General features: G+C 47.4%; 1 protein-coding gene across 1 annotated transcript in view; it reads right to left on the reverse strand.

Annotated features, from left to right (window-relative positions):
- LOC141165835 (ciliary microtubule inner protein 2B-like) overlaps positions 1 to 6,199 on the reverse strand; it is a 107,428-nt gene extending 101,229 nt beyond the window's left edge. Inside the window, exon 1 of the mRNA XM_073651793.1 lies at positions 5,993 to 6,199. Within this exon, the coding sequence (XP_073507894.1) occupies positions 5,993 to 6,060 (68 nt within the window). The 5' untranslated portion in view covers positions 6,061 to 6,199. The remainder of the gene's footprint in view (positions 1 to 5,992) is intronic.
- Between the last annotated feature and the right edge of the window lie 11,258 nt (positions 6,200 to 17,457).

Raw genomic sequence — 17,457 nt, forward strand, 5'->3', positions numbered from 1 at the left:
CTAATGTGACCGTGACCTTATAGTTGTCCTGTAGACAGATTCATCCCACCTAAGCTGGGGATCTCTGCAGCTCCTCTAACGTGACCATGGGCCTCCTTGCTGCTTATCTAATTAGTGCTGTCCTTGCTTGGAATGTCAGTTTAGGTGGATGGCCATGTCTTGGTAGGTTTGCAGTTGTGCCACACTCCTTCCATTTTTGGATGATGGATTGAACAGTGCTTTGTGAGATATTCAGAGTCTGGGTTATTTCATTATACTCTAGCCCTTCTTTGCTCTTCTTCACAACTTTAGCCCTGACCTCTCTGGTGTGTTCCTTAGTTTTCATGATGCAGTTTGAGCCCTAATGTTCTCAAACAACTGAGGCCTTCACAGAACAGCTGTACTTATACTGAGAATAAATTAAACACAGGTGAACTTAACGTACTTAACATACTAATTATGTGACTTGTAGAGGAAATTGGTCACTCAGGATTTTATTTAGTATATCAGACAACAGAGGGCTGTATACAAATGCACACCACAATTTTCATATTTATATTTTTCAGACATGTAGAAAACCATGTATCATTTCCTTTACACTTCACAAATGCTTGCTACTTAGTGTTATATCACATGAAATCCTAATAAAAATACATTTCAGTTTATGGGTGTAACGTGAAAAAATGTGCTTAAGTTCACAAAAACTTTTTCAACGCACTGTGTATATATATATATATATATATATATATATGTATATATATACATATATATATATATATATATATATATATATATACACTGCTCAAAAAAGTAAAGGGAACTCAAACAACAGAATATAACTCCAAGTAAATTAAACTTCTGTGAAATCAAACTGTCCACTTAGGAAGCAACACTGATTGACAATCAATTTCACATGCTGTTGTGCAAATGGAATAGACAATAGATGGAAATTATTGGCAGTTATCAAGGCACCCTCAATAAAGGAGTGGTTCTGCAGGTGAGGACCACAGACCACATCTTAGAATCAATGCTTTCTGGCAGATGTTTTAGTCACTTTTGAATGTTGGTTGTGCTTTCACATTCGTGGTAGCATGAGATGGACTCTACAACCCACAGAAGTTGCTCAGGTAGTGCTGCTCATCCAGGATGGCACATCAATGCGAGCTGTGGCAAGAAGGTTTGCTGTGTCTGTCAGCGTCATTTCCAGAGGCTGGAGGCACTACCAGGAGACAGGCCAGTACACCAGGAGACGAGGAGGGGGCCGTAGGAGGGCAACAACCCAGCAGCAGGACCGCTACCTCTGCCTTTGTGCAAGGAGGAACAGGAGGAGCACTGCCAGAGCCCTGCAAAATGACCTCCAGCAGGCCACAAATGTGCATGTGTCTGCACAAACGGTTAGAAACCGACTCCATGAGGGTGATATGAGGGCCTGACGTCCACAGATGGGGGTTGTGCTCACAGCCGAACACCGTGCGGGACGCTTGGCATTTGCCACAGAACACCAGGATTGGCAAAGTCGCCACTGGTGCCCTGTGCTCTTCACAGATGATAGCAGGTTCACACTGATCACATGTGACAGAGTCTGGAGACGACGTGGAGAGCAATCTGATGCCTGCAACATCCTTCAGCATGACCAGTTTGGCAGTGGGTCAGTAATGGTGTGGGGTGGCATTTCTTTGGAGGGCCACACAGCCTTCCATGTGCTCGCCAGAAGTAGCCTGACTGCCATTAGGTACCAAGATGAGATCCTCACACCCCTTGTGGGACCATATGCTGGTGCGTTTGGCCCTGGGTTCCTCCTAATGCAGGACAATGCCAGACCTCATGTGGCTGGAGTGTGTCAGCAGTTCCTGCAAGATGAAGGCATTGAAGCTATGGACTGGCCCACCCATTCCCCAGACTTGAATCTGATTGAGCACATCTGGGACATCATGTCTCGCTCCATCCACCATTGCACCACAGACTGTCTAGGAGTTGGCGGATGCTTTAGTCCAGGTCTGGAAGGAGATAGCTCAGGAGACCATCCGCAACCTCATCAGGAGCATGCTCAGGTGTTGTAGGGAGGTCATACAGGCATGTGGAGGCCACACACAATACTGAGCCTCATTTTGACTTGTTTTAAGGACATTACATCTAAGTTGGATCACTCTGCAGTGTTTTTTTCCACTTTAATTTTGGGGGTGACTCCAAATCGAGGCCTCCATTGGTTAATACATTTGATTTCCATTGATTATTTTTGTGTGATTTTGTTGTCAGCAGTTGAGCAGTGTATACTATATATATTTTATATATGTATATTCGTGGCCAAGTCATATTTTAAAGTGTTTAAGGGGGTTGTCCACTACTCCTCGGACTGGCATTGGCATTCACGATCCCTGGGGCTACTTTACTCGCCTTCGGATATAATTGACATTCAGAAGAAGTTGTGGCGCCCCTGAGGGTTCGACCGCCACAGGGATGCTTCACCTCTTCAAATGGGGTGAGGTGTTCCTCCTTTGAGGTAAGAATGGTGCAATGGTCAGGACCCCACCTCCACATCCAACACCACACTTCTCCCGCCAGAGGGGGCTAGTAGGCACTAGTGTGCCGCCCCTACTGGAAGCTGGAAGACTGGGAAACCACAAGATAGGGGGAACCATTTAGTGGGTGTGGGTGGAGGACGCACATCTAGTTACACTTAATATTTCATATTTAATAAACATCCATCTTGGCTCATGCTTCTTTGATTGTGATCTCCATCCCTGAACGTGGCTTCTGGGTGAACCTGCAGCGGATGGAGACACGGCCCTCATACCCTGGCCTTGGGTCGAGGGGCAGGTTGGAGTTAACGTATGTCTCAACCCGGTCAAGGACCATGACCAAGAAGGCCTGGAGCTTAGGAGTGTAGCTCTACCGCAAAAGGATCCCAGGGGGATGCAGACGGAGCGGTATACGTCACCTGTCCTCGCTATCCTGGCCTAGTCAGAGGGATTCCGGCTGCAAGAGGGGTACCGGCCCCCGACACCTGACTTTGCTACTCTACGTCCTGGTCAGGGAAGCCCAGCAACACCGGGTAACGGAAGGAGCGGAGCTGCCACCCGTACCCTTTTTCTGAACGAAGTCCAGAGGGAGACCCGGCCTATCTACACACACACAGACAGGAAAGGACTCGGTCTGAAGTCTAGGAACACTCTGGTGCGGGGTCCTGATTGAGCACTTGAGTTACTCGGAGGTTGTCGGACCCCCGTTCCTGGTGACCGCAGAACTCCGTGAGGAGCAGGGAGAAGCCTTGCAGCTGTACTCTCCACCGTGAGTAAAAACCCTGGAAGTCAACCCCTATGGCCTCCGGACTCTTTATTTCTGCACTGCACCGCACCACGCAGCACCAGACTTCCTATACTACAACCCCCTCCATCCTTGTCTCTGCCCTGAGGCCCTGCTCCGCCTGTGGGGAGTAGTATCAACTTCGGCTGCCACAACATCCCGCCTCAGAGGACTGCAGCAGCGCTGGTGGCCTTCACCAGGTACCACAGGTGGCGTAGTCAATAGCAACCACTCAACCCTGATAGCCCGTACCACCCTTTTTAATGTGACGGCCCTGGGCACGGAATGGGTCCAGGCCACGGCTGCACCCCACCAAAAACATAGGACCCGGCTCCGAGTAATTCCCCATCTTCCCAGGGTGAGGGCTGTGAGCGTCACAAAGTCAGAAGCAGTTGCTCTCTCACTTCCTCTGGATGGCAATTATGTTCAAAGGAGAGTGAAGTGACTACTGATTGGCCGCAGCAATAACAATGTCATGCGAGATCAAGGAGAGCCATAGGGAAAACATAGTGATTGAGAAGGCAGAAATCCTGCCGTATCCAAATCTCCTGCTCGTCTTAACCCATTCCACTCCTGTTTATTTTTCTTTCTGATATTTCTTTATTTTCCTCATTGCAATAGAATACTACCCCCTACAGTCCCACCCCCAATGCCTTCTCCTCACCCAATGTAGTCTATCTAGTTCTATTACTGTACAGCACACCAACTAATTTCATTTTTTGGACAATCACTCCAAAAATGTGTACAAATGACATGACAAGATATTTTTGTAAATTTGGCCTGGAAGGACAGAAATGTTTTTGACCCATTGCCTTTTCATAATAATTATTGCAAATATTTGCACAGCATATGTTAAGATTCCAAAATAAATGTATACCCATCTATTGTGTGATTTATAGTGGCTTGCGAAAGTATTCACCCCTCTTAGGAACAGCATGGGGAAGACCTCTTGAAGCATCTCTGACTCCCAGGTCACTGCCTAAAAGTGTGCCCATCATAAGTGATCCTTGGTGCATGCAAAGATGCCTCCCGCCATGCACCTGTCGTTGCAGACTTGCAACAATCACCATCCACATCCTTGTCCCTGTGCAGCGTTCAGTTGTCCCTACCCCATTCCTTGGAACGCAAGCGAAAGTATGCAGCCAGCCTTGTATGTGGTATTATTCGGTCACTATGTGGTGGTAATATGTGGTCTGGTCATGGTGTAGCGGTACTTGTGCCTTGTATGTGGTATTAATTGGTCACTATGTGGGGGTAATATGTGGTCTGGTCATGGTGTGGCGGTATTTGTCCCTTGAATGTGGTATTATTCGGTCACTATGTGGTGGTAATATGTGATATGGTCATAGTGTGGTGGTATTCCTCCCTTGTTTGTGATATTATTGGTCATTTTAAAAAATGTATGTGACACATTCCCATAAATAAAAATATACCTAAAAGAGTATTGGGTATTATAAGAAATGTTTATTAGGCTAGAGTAGGGTCCGACCAGAAGAGTCTCCTTGTTGTGGTGGCAGCTTAAAAAATCTTTTGGTCAAAACAAAAGCTGCTGGCTATATATGTGATGTGGTGTTCAATGGCAACTGTTAATGTGTGATTGGTGAAGACGTGGTGCAGAAAGTAGAGTTTTTCCAAGAGTGGGCGGTGGGACTGTGGAACGCTCGAGGGGTGGAGGCGGAGCTGGAGTGGAGGCAGAGCTGGGGTGGACCCTGGGCTGAGTCTCAAGGAGGCCCAAAAATTTTGACAGTATGGGGCCCTGAAATTCCTAGTGGCAGCCCTGGCTGTAATTATCGCAAAAGGAGGCTCAACAAAGTACTGACTTTAGGGAGGTGAATAGTTATACACACTAAAGTTTTCAGTTTTTTTGTCCTATATGTTGTTTGCGTCATAATAGAACGAAAACCAATTGTTCACAGTTGCAGGCATGTTCTTTACATGAACTGATGCAAATCCTGATAAAAAGACAGTGAAATTCCAGGTTGTGAGGTAGGAAAGCACGAAAAATGCCAGGGGTGGGGGTGGGGGGGAGGAATACTTTCGCAAGCCACTGTAAATCAATGTTTCCCAAACTCCAGTCCTCACAGCCCCCAACATGTCATGTTTTCAGGATTTCCTTATTATTGCATAGTTGATGGTATTATTACCTAGGCATCAGAAATTGCCACAGGTTCTCTCACCTGTGCAATACTAAGGAAATCCTGGTCTAAATTGTGAAACATGAACTGACCCCAAGTTGTATAATGGACATTTAGGCTATGTTCACACTAGGCGTTTTTTCAGCAGCAAAACCAGATTTCTTGCCAGGAAGGTTTGTTCAGGATTCTGCTTGTTTTTTTGCTGCGTTTTTTTCCACTGTCCTTTTTCACCACCCATTACTTCCAATGGGTGAAAAACGCTGAGAAAAGTGACATGCGCTATTCTGCAAAAAAAAAAACATGTAAAGCACAAAATCCTGAGGACAAAAACCAAAGTGTGTGCATGAGATTTCTGGAATCTCATAGACTTTGCTGGTACAGTAAAACGCAGCAGAAAATTTTCATAAAAAAATATGAAAAAATTGCTGAAAAAACACCTAGTGTGAACATAGCCTTAGACGGGCAGAACTGACAAGCCCCCGTAATAGTCTTATTTTTCCATTGACAGTGTTGCAGTGTCACGTATGAAACATCTAAAAAAAAAAACTCTAAAAACTAAAATTAGTATCACTTACCCTGGCACATATTTTGGGTCATAGCTGGAAAACAGAGTGTCAGGTAGCTGTGGTAAAATGATAGGCATTTTTGCAGAAAGTGTTGATGATGCCCAGGACTAACAATACAGATTATGGAGAACCTGCTGGCGTTTGCCTGGTAACAGTAACTGGACACACAGAAGCCAGGCAGCTACGCTAATGGTGTTTGTGTACACAGCCGGAGGAGAACCCAGGAATTAATGTATAGAGACACTGGAATATGGGTGATATATCAGTATTTTTTCTTTCAGTGACAGAATGTAACTGTATTTACTATAAAATAAAATGGATATGTTTATATGCTTGTATAGGAACCCTGCAATCTGCCATTGTATGTGTGGTTGCTACAGTAACAGGATGACAGGTATACACAAGAGGAGTGCAACACTACTGCCACCTAGTGTTCACTGAAGTAGTGCTTTTTTAATCTGCTTATTTAACTCATGTCTATGTCATATCCATCTATCCATTCATTTAACTATCTACAGTACAGACCAAAAGTTTGGACACACCTTCTCATTTAAAGATTTTTCTGTATTTTCATCACTATGAAAATTGTACATTCACACTGAAGGCATCAAAACTATGAATTAACACATGTGGAATTATATACTTAACAAAAAAGTGTGAAACTACTGAAAATATGTCTTATATTCTAGGTTCTTCAAAGTAGCTGACTCGCTCCCTGGGCCGTGGGGTTCCCGGAACCGGGCTTCTGTACGATGCTGGGGGTAGTAGTGGCAACCCGATCCCGTGGCTCAGGGTGGTCAGACCAAGTGCTGTGGCAGTCTATTTGTATGGTTTGAATGTCCGACTACGCCACCCGTGGATTGCAGTCAGGAAGGACCGCCGCTGCAAGGCAGACCGCTGAGGCTGATGTAGATGTGCAGCACAGGGATAGGATAACTCCCCACGGGAAGAGTGTAGCCTCAGGGCAGTGTAATAGGATGCTGGGGGTGATGGTGCAGGTGCAGCATAAATCACACAGAGTCAGTGATGCAGTCCAGGGTCTTTTACTCACAGTTGTTATCCGAGTCACTTCTGCAGGGAATGACTGCCCAAGCCGTGCTGCGTCTACCAGGTGAGGAGCTCGGTCAACCCCCAGGCAATTCAGGAGTATGGCACAGGACCCCCTTCTGTCCTTTCTCCGGCCTCTCATGCCCCACCAGTGACCACACTTCTGTCCAGCTGCCTCGGGCCTTCTCTTGGTGAAACCTGTCGCCGGTTTCCCTGACCCTATGTGGTGCCTTCCTAGTGGGTGTAGCAGGGAGTCGCACCAATAGATGATCACGACCTCCGGTCTTTGGCTGAGGGATGATTTACCTCCACCAACTTGGGAATCCGGTACTCTTATTCTGCCTGACCCTTCACCCGTTATCTCGTGGGTTCTTAGGGTCCCTTCTGCCTTCTTGTTTCTGGAGCCTTTCTACTCCTCTTTCTCTCCTCTTTCCTTACTTCTCCTTCTTCTCTCTTCCCTCAGGCTCCGGCCTCTGTGCTAGGCCTGCCCAGGGAGCAGAGCCCATGCAGCAGCTCTGCTCCCTGCCTTCTCCTCTCACAGAACACTGAACTCCCTCCTAAGATGGCCCCCACCTTTTTATCTGCTTCACTGTGTCTGAGCTCAGGTGACCTGCAACCAATGAGCTCCTTCCTATGCTCCTGAAACCGTCCCCTTCTGCTCCTACATCACTGGGTTCTCTCCCCCCTCCCCACTCCAGCCAGGGACATGGTCAGTCGTGCCTGCATACTAATGAGAGCACCGTAGAGCTGTCCCTCGGAAATGGGGAGTGTGTGTGGTGTATGCAGCTAACTGAGCCCTGGTCCACACTCCATCCTTACCTGGGAGTGGAATATCACACCTCTGGTTGAGGTGCAATACCCCTGTAGCAACCGAACCCTCGGGGCGCTACATAGCCACCTTTTGCTTTGATGACTGCTTTGCACGCTCTTGTCATTCTCTTGATGTGCTTCAGGAGGTAGTCACCGGAAATGGTCTTCCAACAATCTTGAAGGAGTTCCCAGAGATGCTTAGCACTTGTTGGCCCTTTTGCCTTCACTCTGCGGTCCAGCTCACCCCAAACCATCTCGATTGGGTTCAGGTCTGGTGACTGTGGAGGCCAGGTCATCTGGCGTAGCACCCAATCACTCTCCTTCTTGGTCAAATAGCCCTAACACAGCCTGGAGGTGTGTTTGCGGTCATTTTCCTGTTGAAAAATAAATGATGGTCCAGCTAAATGCAAACCGGATGGAATAGCATGCCTCTGCAAGATGCTGTGGTAGCCATGCTGGTTCAGTATGCCTTCAATTTTGAATAAATCCCCAACAGTGTCACCAGCAAAGCACCCCCACACCATCATACCTCCTCCTCCATGCTTCATGGCGGGAACCAGGCATGTAGAGTCCATCCGTTCACCTTTTCTGCATCGCACAAAGACACGGTGGTTGGAACCAAAGATCTCAAATTTGGACTCATCAGACCAAAGCACAGATTTCCACTGGTCTAGTGTCCATTCCTTGTGTTCTTTAGCCCAAACAAGTCTCTTCTGCTTGTTGCCTGTCCTTAGCAGTGGTTTCCTAGCAGCTATTTTACCATGAAGGCCTGCTGCACAAAGTCTCCTCTTAACAGTTGTTGAAGAGATGTGTCTGCTGCTAGAACTCTGTGTGGCATTGACCTAGTCTCTAATCTGAGCTGCTGTTAACCTGCGTTAACCTGAGGCTGGTGACTCGGATAAACTTATCCTCAGAAGCAGAGGTGAATCTTGGTCTTCCTTTCCTGGGGTGGTCCTCATGTGAGACAGTTTCTTTGTAGTGCTTGATGGTTTTTGCAACTGCACTTGGGGATACTTTCAAAGTTTGCCCAATTTTTCGGACTGACTGACCTTCATTTCTTAAAGTAATGATGGCCACTTGTTTTTCTTTACTTAGCTGCTGTTTTCTTGTCATAATACAAATTCTAACAATCTATTCAGTAGGACTATCAGCTGTGTATCCACCTGACTTCTGCACAATACAACTGAGGCTGGACAGATATCTGTCTGAGATGATTTAGTGAATCCTGCTTTGAGCAGGGGGTTGGACCAGGTGACCCAGGAGGTCCCCTCCAACTCTACCATTCTATGATTCTATGATTCTATGATGGTCCCAACCCCATTTATAAGACAAGAAATCCCACTTATTAAACCTGACAGGGCACACCTGTGAAGTGACTACCTCTTTCCGGTGACTACCTCTTGAAGCTCATCAAGAGAATGCCAAGAGTGTGCAAAGTAGTCATCAAAGAAAAAGGTGGCTACTTTGAAGAACTTAGAATATAAGACATATTTTCAGTTGTTTCACACTATTTTGTTAAGTATATAATTCCACATGTGTTAATTCATAGTTTTGATGCCTTCAGTGTGAATGTACAATTTTCAAAGTCATGAAAATACAGAAAAATTTTTAAATGTGTCCAAACTTTTGGTCTGTACTGTATATATCTAAAATGACAAAACTGAGATGCAGCACCAGTGAACGAATGTGTAGGTACAAAGCTTCCCAGGCAAAGCCCAGTTGAGAAAGGTTCAAACATGAACCGAAACATTGCCATGTTGCGCGAAAAAACACCAACATTTTTTTAGAATTGGTGTGCTGCTCTCCCCTCTTTAATACATATCTATTTATCTATCCAAAAATCTACACACCCCTTGCTTTTGTGATGGTTATAAAATATGGTCAAACATACTGTAATAATTCTAAAATTGGCCTTACAAATGCAAACAAAGAAAGCTCTTTGCCTTGGCCAGAAGTTTCATATCAGGTGGCAGATTTGTCTTCTCCCTTACCCTAATGGAAAAACACATTGTACAGAAAACTGCATGAAAAAAGATAGGGTATGCGCACTGGCCAGCATCGGTCTTCATCCAGGATTGTGTGTGCCACAGCGACAATCAGTACTGAATGATTTGTGCGTGCCTGCATGCTCACAGTGCTTCTCTGCAAAAAATTAAAGGGCAGGTGGCAATTAAGCGCTATGGCCCACTAGTAATCTACCCAGTCTGGTCTTTCATATTGGGCCATATTCACATCCATCCAGGACTGTATGGGATGCTGGTTGGATACCCCTGCAAAATGTGCTCATATTCCACTATTTTTGAACATTCGATCCTATGTCTTATTCCAGAGAAATCCACGTTTTTCTTATATGTAAATAAGCTGTTCCAGGTTATGGGCGGGTCACTGATCTACATGAGAATCCTCCTCCAGAGATTATTTCACATTATATATTATATATATATGTATTTTTGCACACTTTTATTCCAGGGTGCATCCAGGCCCATCAGTGCAGGCATTGTAAACTAGGGTGTCTGTTCCCAGGGGGTGCACTTGGATAGTATCGGGCAACCCGCCTAGTCTAATAGTATGGGCGTAACTAATAGGCTGTAAGCCGGATACTGTGCACTACCCTAGTGTGAACAGCACCCCATACAAGCCTTTTTTTGTGCGATTTAAATACTAAGCAGTTACCCCCTCCATAAAATGGTAGGTTGTGAGTGATTGTCTCATCAGTGTTTTGCACCTGTGTAGCCGCCATCTTTATGTGGGTCTGCTGCATCCTGGTAGTGCATTTGGCTTTGAAGATCTGGGCAGGTAAACATTGCTGCCCTTTTTTGCTGTTTTTTCTTGAATTTTTGGGGGAATTTTAATTCTTCTTAGTGTGGCTCACCCTAATGAGGTCAGTATCTAGCTCTGGTTCACAGTTAATCTATGTTTGGTGCCAAACTCCCTCTAAGTCCGCATGCACGCTCCCACCAGGATCCCTGTGGTGGGGCCTGAGCTCAGAACTTACCAACAAAAACTAATCGTAAAGGAGGGTAGCTGATCCGTTTGCCCATTAGCTGGGAGGCTAGGGTGTAGATCTTGGATTTGTCAGTTGGAGTGCAGAATCAGGGCAAATCGGCCAGAGGGGGCCCTCCACATCACAGCAGATGCCTTGGTGGGGAATCCAACTCTGCATCCAACCATAGTCATCCTCCCAAAGTAATTCTTCCTCTCTAATAGTAGTCACAAGAACAGGTACACTTTTCTCCAGTACCCTGTTCAGCCTCAGCATACAGCAAACTCTCAGCTCCCAGAAAAAATGACAGTTGAAAATGTCTTTCTCCAGTCAGCTTGCTGCTCCAACTTCCAAAAACACCATGAAATCTGCAATAGAGTCTATTCAAGAGGCAACAGAGACCTCTTGTGGTCGGAGTCTGATACCGCAACAATCTCTATTCAATATCATCTTACACTTGCTATGGGTACAAGCTTCAACTCGTTGCCCTCGTTGCCCTAACTCATCTCAAAGATGCTCTATAGGGTTTAAACCAAGTGATTGTCTTGGCCATTGCAACAGGCAAACATTTTTCCTTTGCTAATCAATTTTTGACTAAATTAGATGTGTGCTTAGGATCATTGTCTAGCTGGAATTTCCATCCCCTGCCTACTTTGGTTCCATCCCCAATTCATTATCTTACTGTTTGCTCTCCCACCCACCCCCAATTCATTATCATAGTGTTTGCTCTCACATACCCCCAATTCATCATCACATTCTTTGCTCTCTCTCACCCTCAATTTCCTCCCTCTCCCACTGCCCACCTCAGGTCATTTATTTGAAAGGAAAAAAGCAAAACAAAAAAACTTACCCTTCCTGGCTATCCCATTGCTCTGCATCCTTCCTCTTCTTGCTAGGAAATGCCAGCGCGTACACGCTGAATGATGCAGCCAGCGCGATGATGTCATTGCTTCCCACCAGCTGCATCATAGCGAAGGCAATGTTGGCTTCCTGCGTGTTGTAAGTCCGCATCTCTCGATTGCCAGCAGTGGAACAACAGGAAAGCGCTCCCTGCCGCGATAAGCGACGCTGATGGTGGCGCAAAAAAATATTATGATGAGGGCAGTCTGGACACAGGTCCCCCTGGAGCCCCGGACCCCAGGCGGTAGCCCAGATTGCCCTAATTAGAATCCGCCTATGCATCTGACCACAACACCTTAGACCAATCTGTCGCTTTCCATTGGCTGTGTTCTTTGGCAAACTCAAGTCGGACCTTCTGGTTCTTTGCAGAGATGAAAGGCTTCTTGACTGGAACTCATGTGTTGAACCCTAATGCTCTTAGCAGGCGCACCACAGTTTGGCGACTCACTTTGACACCATATTCTTCGTTCATTCCGTGGGAAATCTATACAGCACTTTTATGAACATCAGATACTGACTTTTTGTTAATAATGTGATCAACTCTAGAGGAAGTTTTCCGTGGTTGTCCACTTCTTTGTCAGCTGTTCCATAACCTTCTTTTTCTTTCTTTAATATACATGACACTTGACACTGAGAACAGCTGAACAGGTGAATTCCATAGCTACCTCTTTTTGGCTTTTGCCTGATTTTCACTCTCAGAATAATAAGCTTCCTGACATCTGGTGATAAATTTGGCTTTGTCTTTGCCATGTTTTAACCTAAAAACACACACACACAAAAAAAAATTTAGGCAAAATTCGATTACCCATGACAAAATATGCAAAGCATTTGGCCCAGCAAATGTTGAAAACCAACACATAAAGGAATAAAACAATGTCAAACACAATTTTTGTCCTTGTGACTTTTTGATTGCTTTTAATTCAATTTCTTCAAGGTGAAGTGACAAAAAATATCAATTCTGTCTTTTTTTATGTCATTCACCAAGTGAGCTAAGCGACAAGGTAGTTTTATAATTTGGTGGTTACAGACACAGCAATACTAAATACTGTATGTGTTGTATTTTGAGGCCTTTTTTTCTTCCAATAGTAATAGACTTAAAAGGAGAAAAGGGCTGTTTATGTTTTTTTACATTTGCTCTCATTTGTTTCTTTTTCTAAAAAAAAATTTCCACTCACCCTTAACAGCACCTGAGAGATAGAGTGGGATCTGCCCCTGGAAAGGAAGCCAAGAGCACAAAATAAAAAGGCAACTCCCAATTCCTCCTTCAATGTGGTTTCCTTTCCTTTGGCTGTAGGAGCCTTGAGCAAACGGCTTGGAGTAACCATGTATCATAGAACACCATAGAGTGTTCCATAGCAACCTCTAGTAAGAATGGCAGTGAGTACATTTAATGCTTCAGTACCTACCTATGATTGTTTGATGTCTGGCCTAGGGCCTGGTGTCTGGCCTGAGGCCAGGCTCGGACTGGCATGGTGGGGTGCCCCTGCAGAGAAGACAGTGTCGGAGTCAGCGGAGAATTAAAGAAAAAAAAAAGTGGTCGCTGGCCCTTTAAGAGCGCGTGCACACACTTTCACCGCCGCGATTCCCAGGACAGTAGCAGGCGGGGCCTGGGAGCAGGAGAGCTGAAGAGCATAGCAGGGGCTGCACTGCAGTGTAACACATAGCAGACAGGGCCGCACGTCTGCTAAAAGTCCGCTTCTGTACACTCTATGGGCCGGACTGCAGACAAGCCAATGTAGTGTATCACCTTTGTGTGTTCCTATGAGTTTTTATGTATATGCCTGTGTGTGTGTGTGTGTGTGTGTGTATATGCCTGCATGTGTGTATATGCCTGGATATATGTGTGTGTGTGTATATGCCTAGATATGTATATGCCTGCGTGTGTGTGTGTATATATGTCTGCATGATTGTGCGTGTGTGTATATGCCTGCATGTTTGTGCGTACGTGTGTGTGTATGCCTGCATATGTGTGTGTGTGTGTATATGACTCGCCCAGGGGGATATGGGGAGGGACTCGGTACCCGGGCCTTTACCTTCTTGGGATGTCACGGCGGTCGGCTCCTGGGCCCGTACCCTGGGGTCACTCTTAAGAAGGGGTTGCTGCTTGAAGGGATGATAAACGGTTTTATCTCGTGACGCCACCTGTGGTTCCTGGTAATGGATACCAGCACTGCTGCAGACCTCTGGAGCAGATGTTAGGGCAGCTGGGTTGGTGCGGCTCTCCACAGGCAGAGCTCAGCTCCAGGGCAGTGTAGGTGCAGATGGTGATGCTGGCCGTTGTAGTGCAGGAGCGATAACGCAGCGACAATAACTGACAGAGACAGTGGGGTGCAGTCGTCCGAGTTTACTCATGGTTATTAAGTTCATCAGGTGGCACTGTACAGGTGACAGCCTCCCACTTCGCGCTGTGTTTACCAGGCAGGGGTTCAGCACTCCCTCAAGTATCTCAAGAGCACTTAATGGGACCCCTTTCTGTATGTTCCTTTCTTAGCCGACTTCCCGCGCTGGGTCTCTCCCTCCTGCCCTGCGCCCCGCCACACAAAGTCCCGATCTGGTACCTTGGGATCCCTCTGGGCAACTTGGACTTCCCGGACCCTACTTGGTGCCCTCTTCGGCGTCTGCACCTTGAAAGTGCAGAAGCCTCTGGTTTTCTAGCTGAGACCTAAAGTAACTCGGCTAGTCCAGGGACCGGTTCCCCTCTTGTGGCCTGATCCCTCTACCACCTGGCAGATTCGGGCGTACGGGTGCTGTCCTGCACTCACCATACCCCCTGGGATCCCTTCAGTTCCTGGAGCCTTTCTCCTGCTCCCACTCCTCTCTCAGTCTTGGGCATGACAGGCCAAGCCTGCCTCCCGAGCAGAGCTCCTGAAGAGCCTCCGCTCCTTGCGTCCTCTCACTCCCTCTCTCTCCGTCCGATCCCTAAAAAGATGGCTTCCATCTATATATATGTCTCTTCTTCAAGTGCTTCCCTGGTCTATGTCCTCCACCCACACCCATTACATGGTTCCCCCTCACTTTGGTTCCCCCCACTCCAGCCAGTGGTCTTTTAATACAAAACCAATAGGGGGCCTTTAATAAGAGCAACTATTTACAATGGACAGTTTTTGGCTGCTCACAGTCCTCAGCCTGCAACTTTTTATAGCAGTTCACACATAACTTTTTCTTCTGTACCCTTACGGGTAACTATTTACACTGTTCAGTTCCACCTACTTTTGCTCAGTAGTGGTGTCCCCGCCGGGGGGGGGTATTCGTGGTTTTTGCCGACTAACCCAGCCGGGTCATTAGCCCTAGACTGCAGGGGCATGTCCTCATCATGTATGCTGGCTGGACTAACCTGTTTCAGGGCCCGCAGGGCCTCTTGTAGACGGCAGGCATAGTCGCGGATACTGTCCTCAGGTTTCTGAGTACAGTGGTAGAACTTCATCTGAAGATCTGTCTCAGTGCGGTTTTCAAAGACAGTTTGCAGTCTCTTAAATATAATAGATACTGAATCCTGGTCTGCGGCTGGCCAGGTTTCAACTTCCCGCTCTGCGGCACCAGCCAACCGTCCCAGCACAACAGCAGCTCTCTGTCTACCAGTCACTGAGTACATGTCCAACACACCGCATACTTTTCTCTTGAACCCAGACAGGGTGCCTAGTTTGCCGTCATACTGGGGAAGCCACTTCGCTCCGGGGACGTACGGCAGGGCCATGGGTATCACTGAAGTCACGACCCCTGCTGGTGGGGCGGCAGCTCCTGCCTGAGCAGCGCCGGGCACAAGTTGAGCATTGGGAGCGTTAACCGGTGCTCCGGCGTTTTGCTGGTCGTCGGCCATGGTTGCGCCCCCCCAGTAAACCGTAGCCTACCTTCTTTGCTTTTTTTCGGGTAGGCCACAGCTCCGCAGATCGCGGTCTCCTTCCAGAACCTGACGCTTCCTGGTGCGGCGTCAGAGCCTGAGGCGGGGCTTGGGCGTCAGGCGCTACCAACGGTCACGCCTCTCTGGTTCCCGCAGTTACGCCCTTCTTCCCGCGCGGCAAAGCGGTAATGGCGGCAATGTTCACCACAGTTCAAACACAGTTCAAATACGGCACACAGTACCCGGTGGCAACGGGCACGAAATCCTGTTCGTGACGCCAGAAAGAGTATGACTCGCCCAGGGGAATATGGGGAGGGGGGGCTCGGTACCCGGGCCTTTACCTTCTTGAGATGTCACGGCGGTCGGCTCCCGGGCCCGTACCCTGGGGTCACTCTTAAAAAGGGGTTGTTGCTTGAAGGGATGATAAACGGTTTTATCTCGTGACGCCACCTGTGGTTCCTGGCAATGGGTACCAGCACTGCTGCAGACCTCTGGAGCAGATGTTAGGGCAGCTGGGTTGGTGCGGCTCTCCACAGGCAGAGCTCAGCTCCAGGGCAGTGTAGGTGCAGATGGTGATGCTGGGCGTTGTAGTGCAGGAGCGACAACACAGCAACAATAACTGACAGAGACAGTGGGGTGCAGTCGTCCGAGTTTACTCACGGTTATTAAGTTCAACAGGTTGCACTGTACCGGTGACAGCCTCCTACTTCGCGCTGCGTTTACCAGGCAGGGGTTCAGCACTCCCTCAAGTATCTCAAGAGCACTTAACGGGACCCCTTTCTGTATGTTCCTTTCTTAGCCGACTTCCCGCGCTGGGTCTCTCTCCCCTGCCCTGCGCCCCGCCACACAAAGTCCCGATCTGTTACCTTGGGATCCCTCTGGGCAACTTGGACTTCCCGGACCCTACTTGGTGCCCTCTTCGGCGCTTAGGTGCGGATGTGGCGACTGCACCTTGAAAGTGCAGAAGCCTCCGGTTTTCTAGCTGAGACCTAAAGTAAATCGGCAAGTCCAGGGACCGATTCCCTTCTTGCGGCCTGATCCCTCTACCGCCAGGCAGATTCGGGAGTACGGGTGCCGTCCTGCGCTCACCGTACCCCCTGGGATCCCTTCATTTCTTGGAGCCTTTCTCCTGCTCCCACTCCTCTCTTAGTCTTGGGCATGACAGGCCAAGCCTGCCTCCCGAGCAGAGCTCCTGAAGAGCCTCCGCTCCTTGCGTCCTCTCACTCCCTCTCTCTCCGTCCGACCCCTAAAAAGATGGCTTCCCTCTATATATATGCCTCTTCTTCAAGTGCTTCCCTGGTCTATGTCCTCCACCCACACCCACTACATGGTTCCACCTCACTTTGGTTCCCCCCACTCCAGCCAGTGACGGGGCCAGCAGAAAGCAGTGCATCTTGCCCCTCCAGCCGGTCTGGAGTAGTGTAGTGTTGGGTGCAGGTGTTAGGGTCCCGGGCAGCACTCCATCCTTACCTGAGAGAATGAGATGCCACACGTCTGGGTGAAGTGCAGTACCTCTGTGGCGACTGAACCCTCAGGGGCGCCACATATATATATATATACATATATATATAAATATATATATATCTGTGTGTGTGTGTATATGTGTATGTATGTATACATACCCTGCTCAAAAATATAAAGGGAACACTCAAATAACACATCCTAGATCTGAATGAATGAAATATTCTCATTGAATACTTAGTTCTGTACAACGTTGAATGTGCTGACAACAAAATCAAACACAAAGCATCACTGAAAATCAAATTTATTAACCAATGGAGGCCTGAATTTGGAGTCACCCCCAAAATTAAAATGGAAAAACACACTGCAGGCTGATCCAACTTTGATGTAATGTCCTTAAAACAAGTCAAAATGAGGCTCAGTATTGTGTGTGGC

Source organism: Phyllobates terribilis, unplaced genomic scaffold (genome assembly GCF_046119375.1).
Source record: "Phyllobates terribilis strain yellow unplaced genomic scaffold, ASM4611937v1 Scaffold_1__5_contigs__length_1240528914, whole genome shotgun sequence".
NCBI classification, from domain to species: Eukaryota; Metazoa; Chordata; class Amphibia; order Anura; family Dendrobatidae; genus Phyllobates; species Phyllobates terribilis.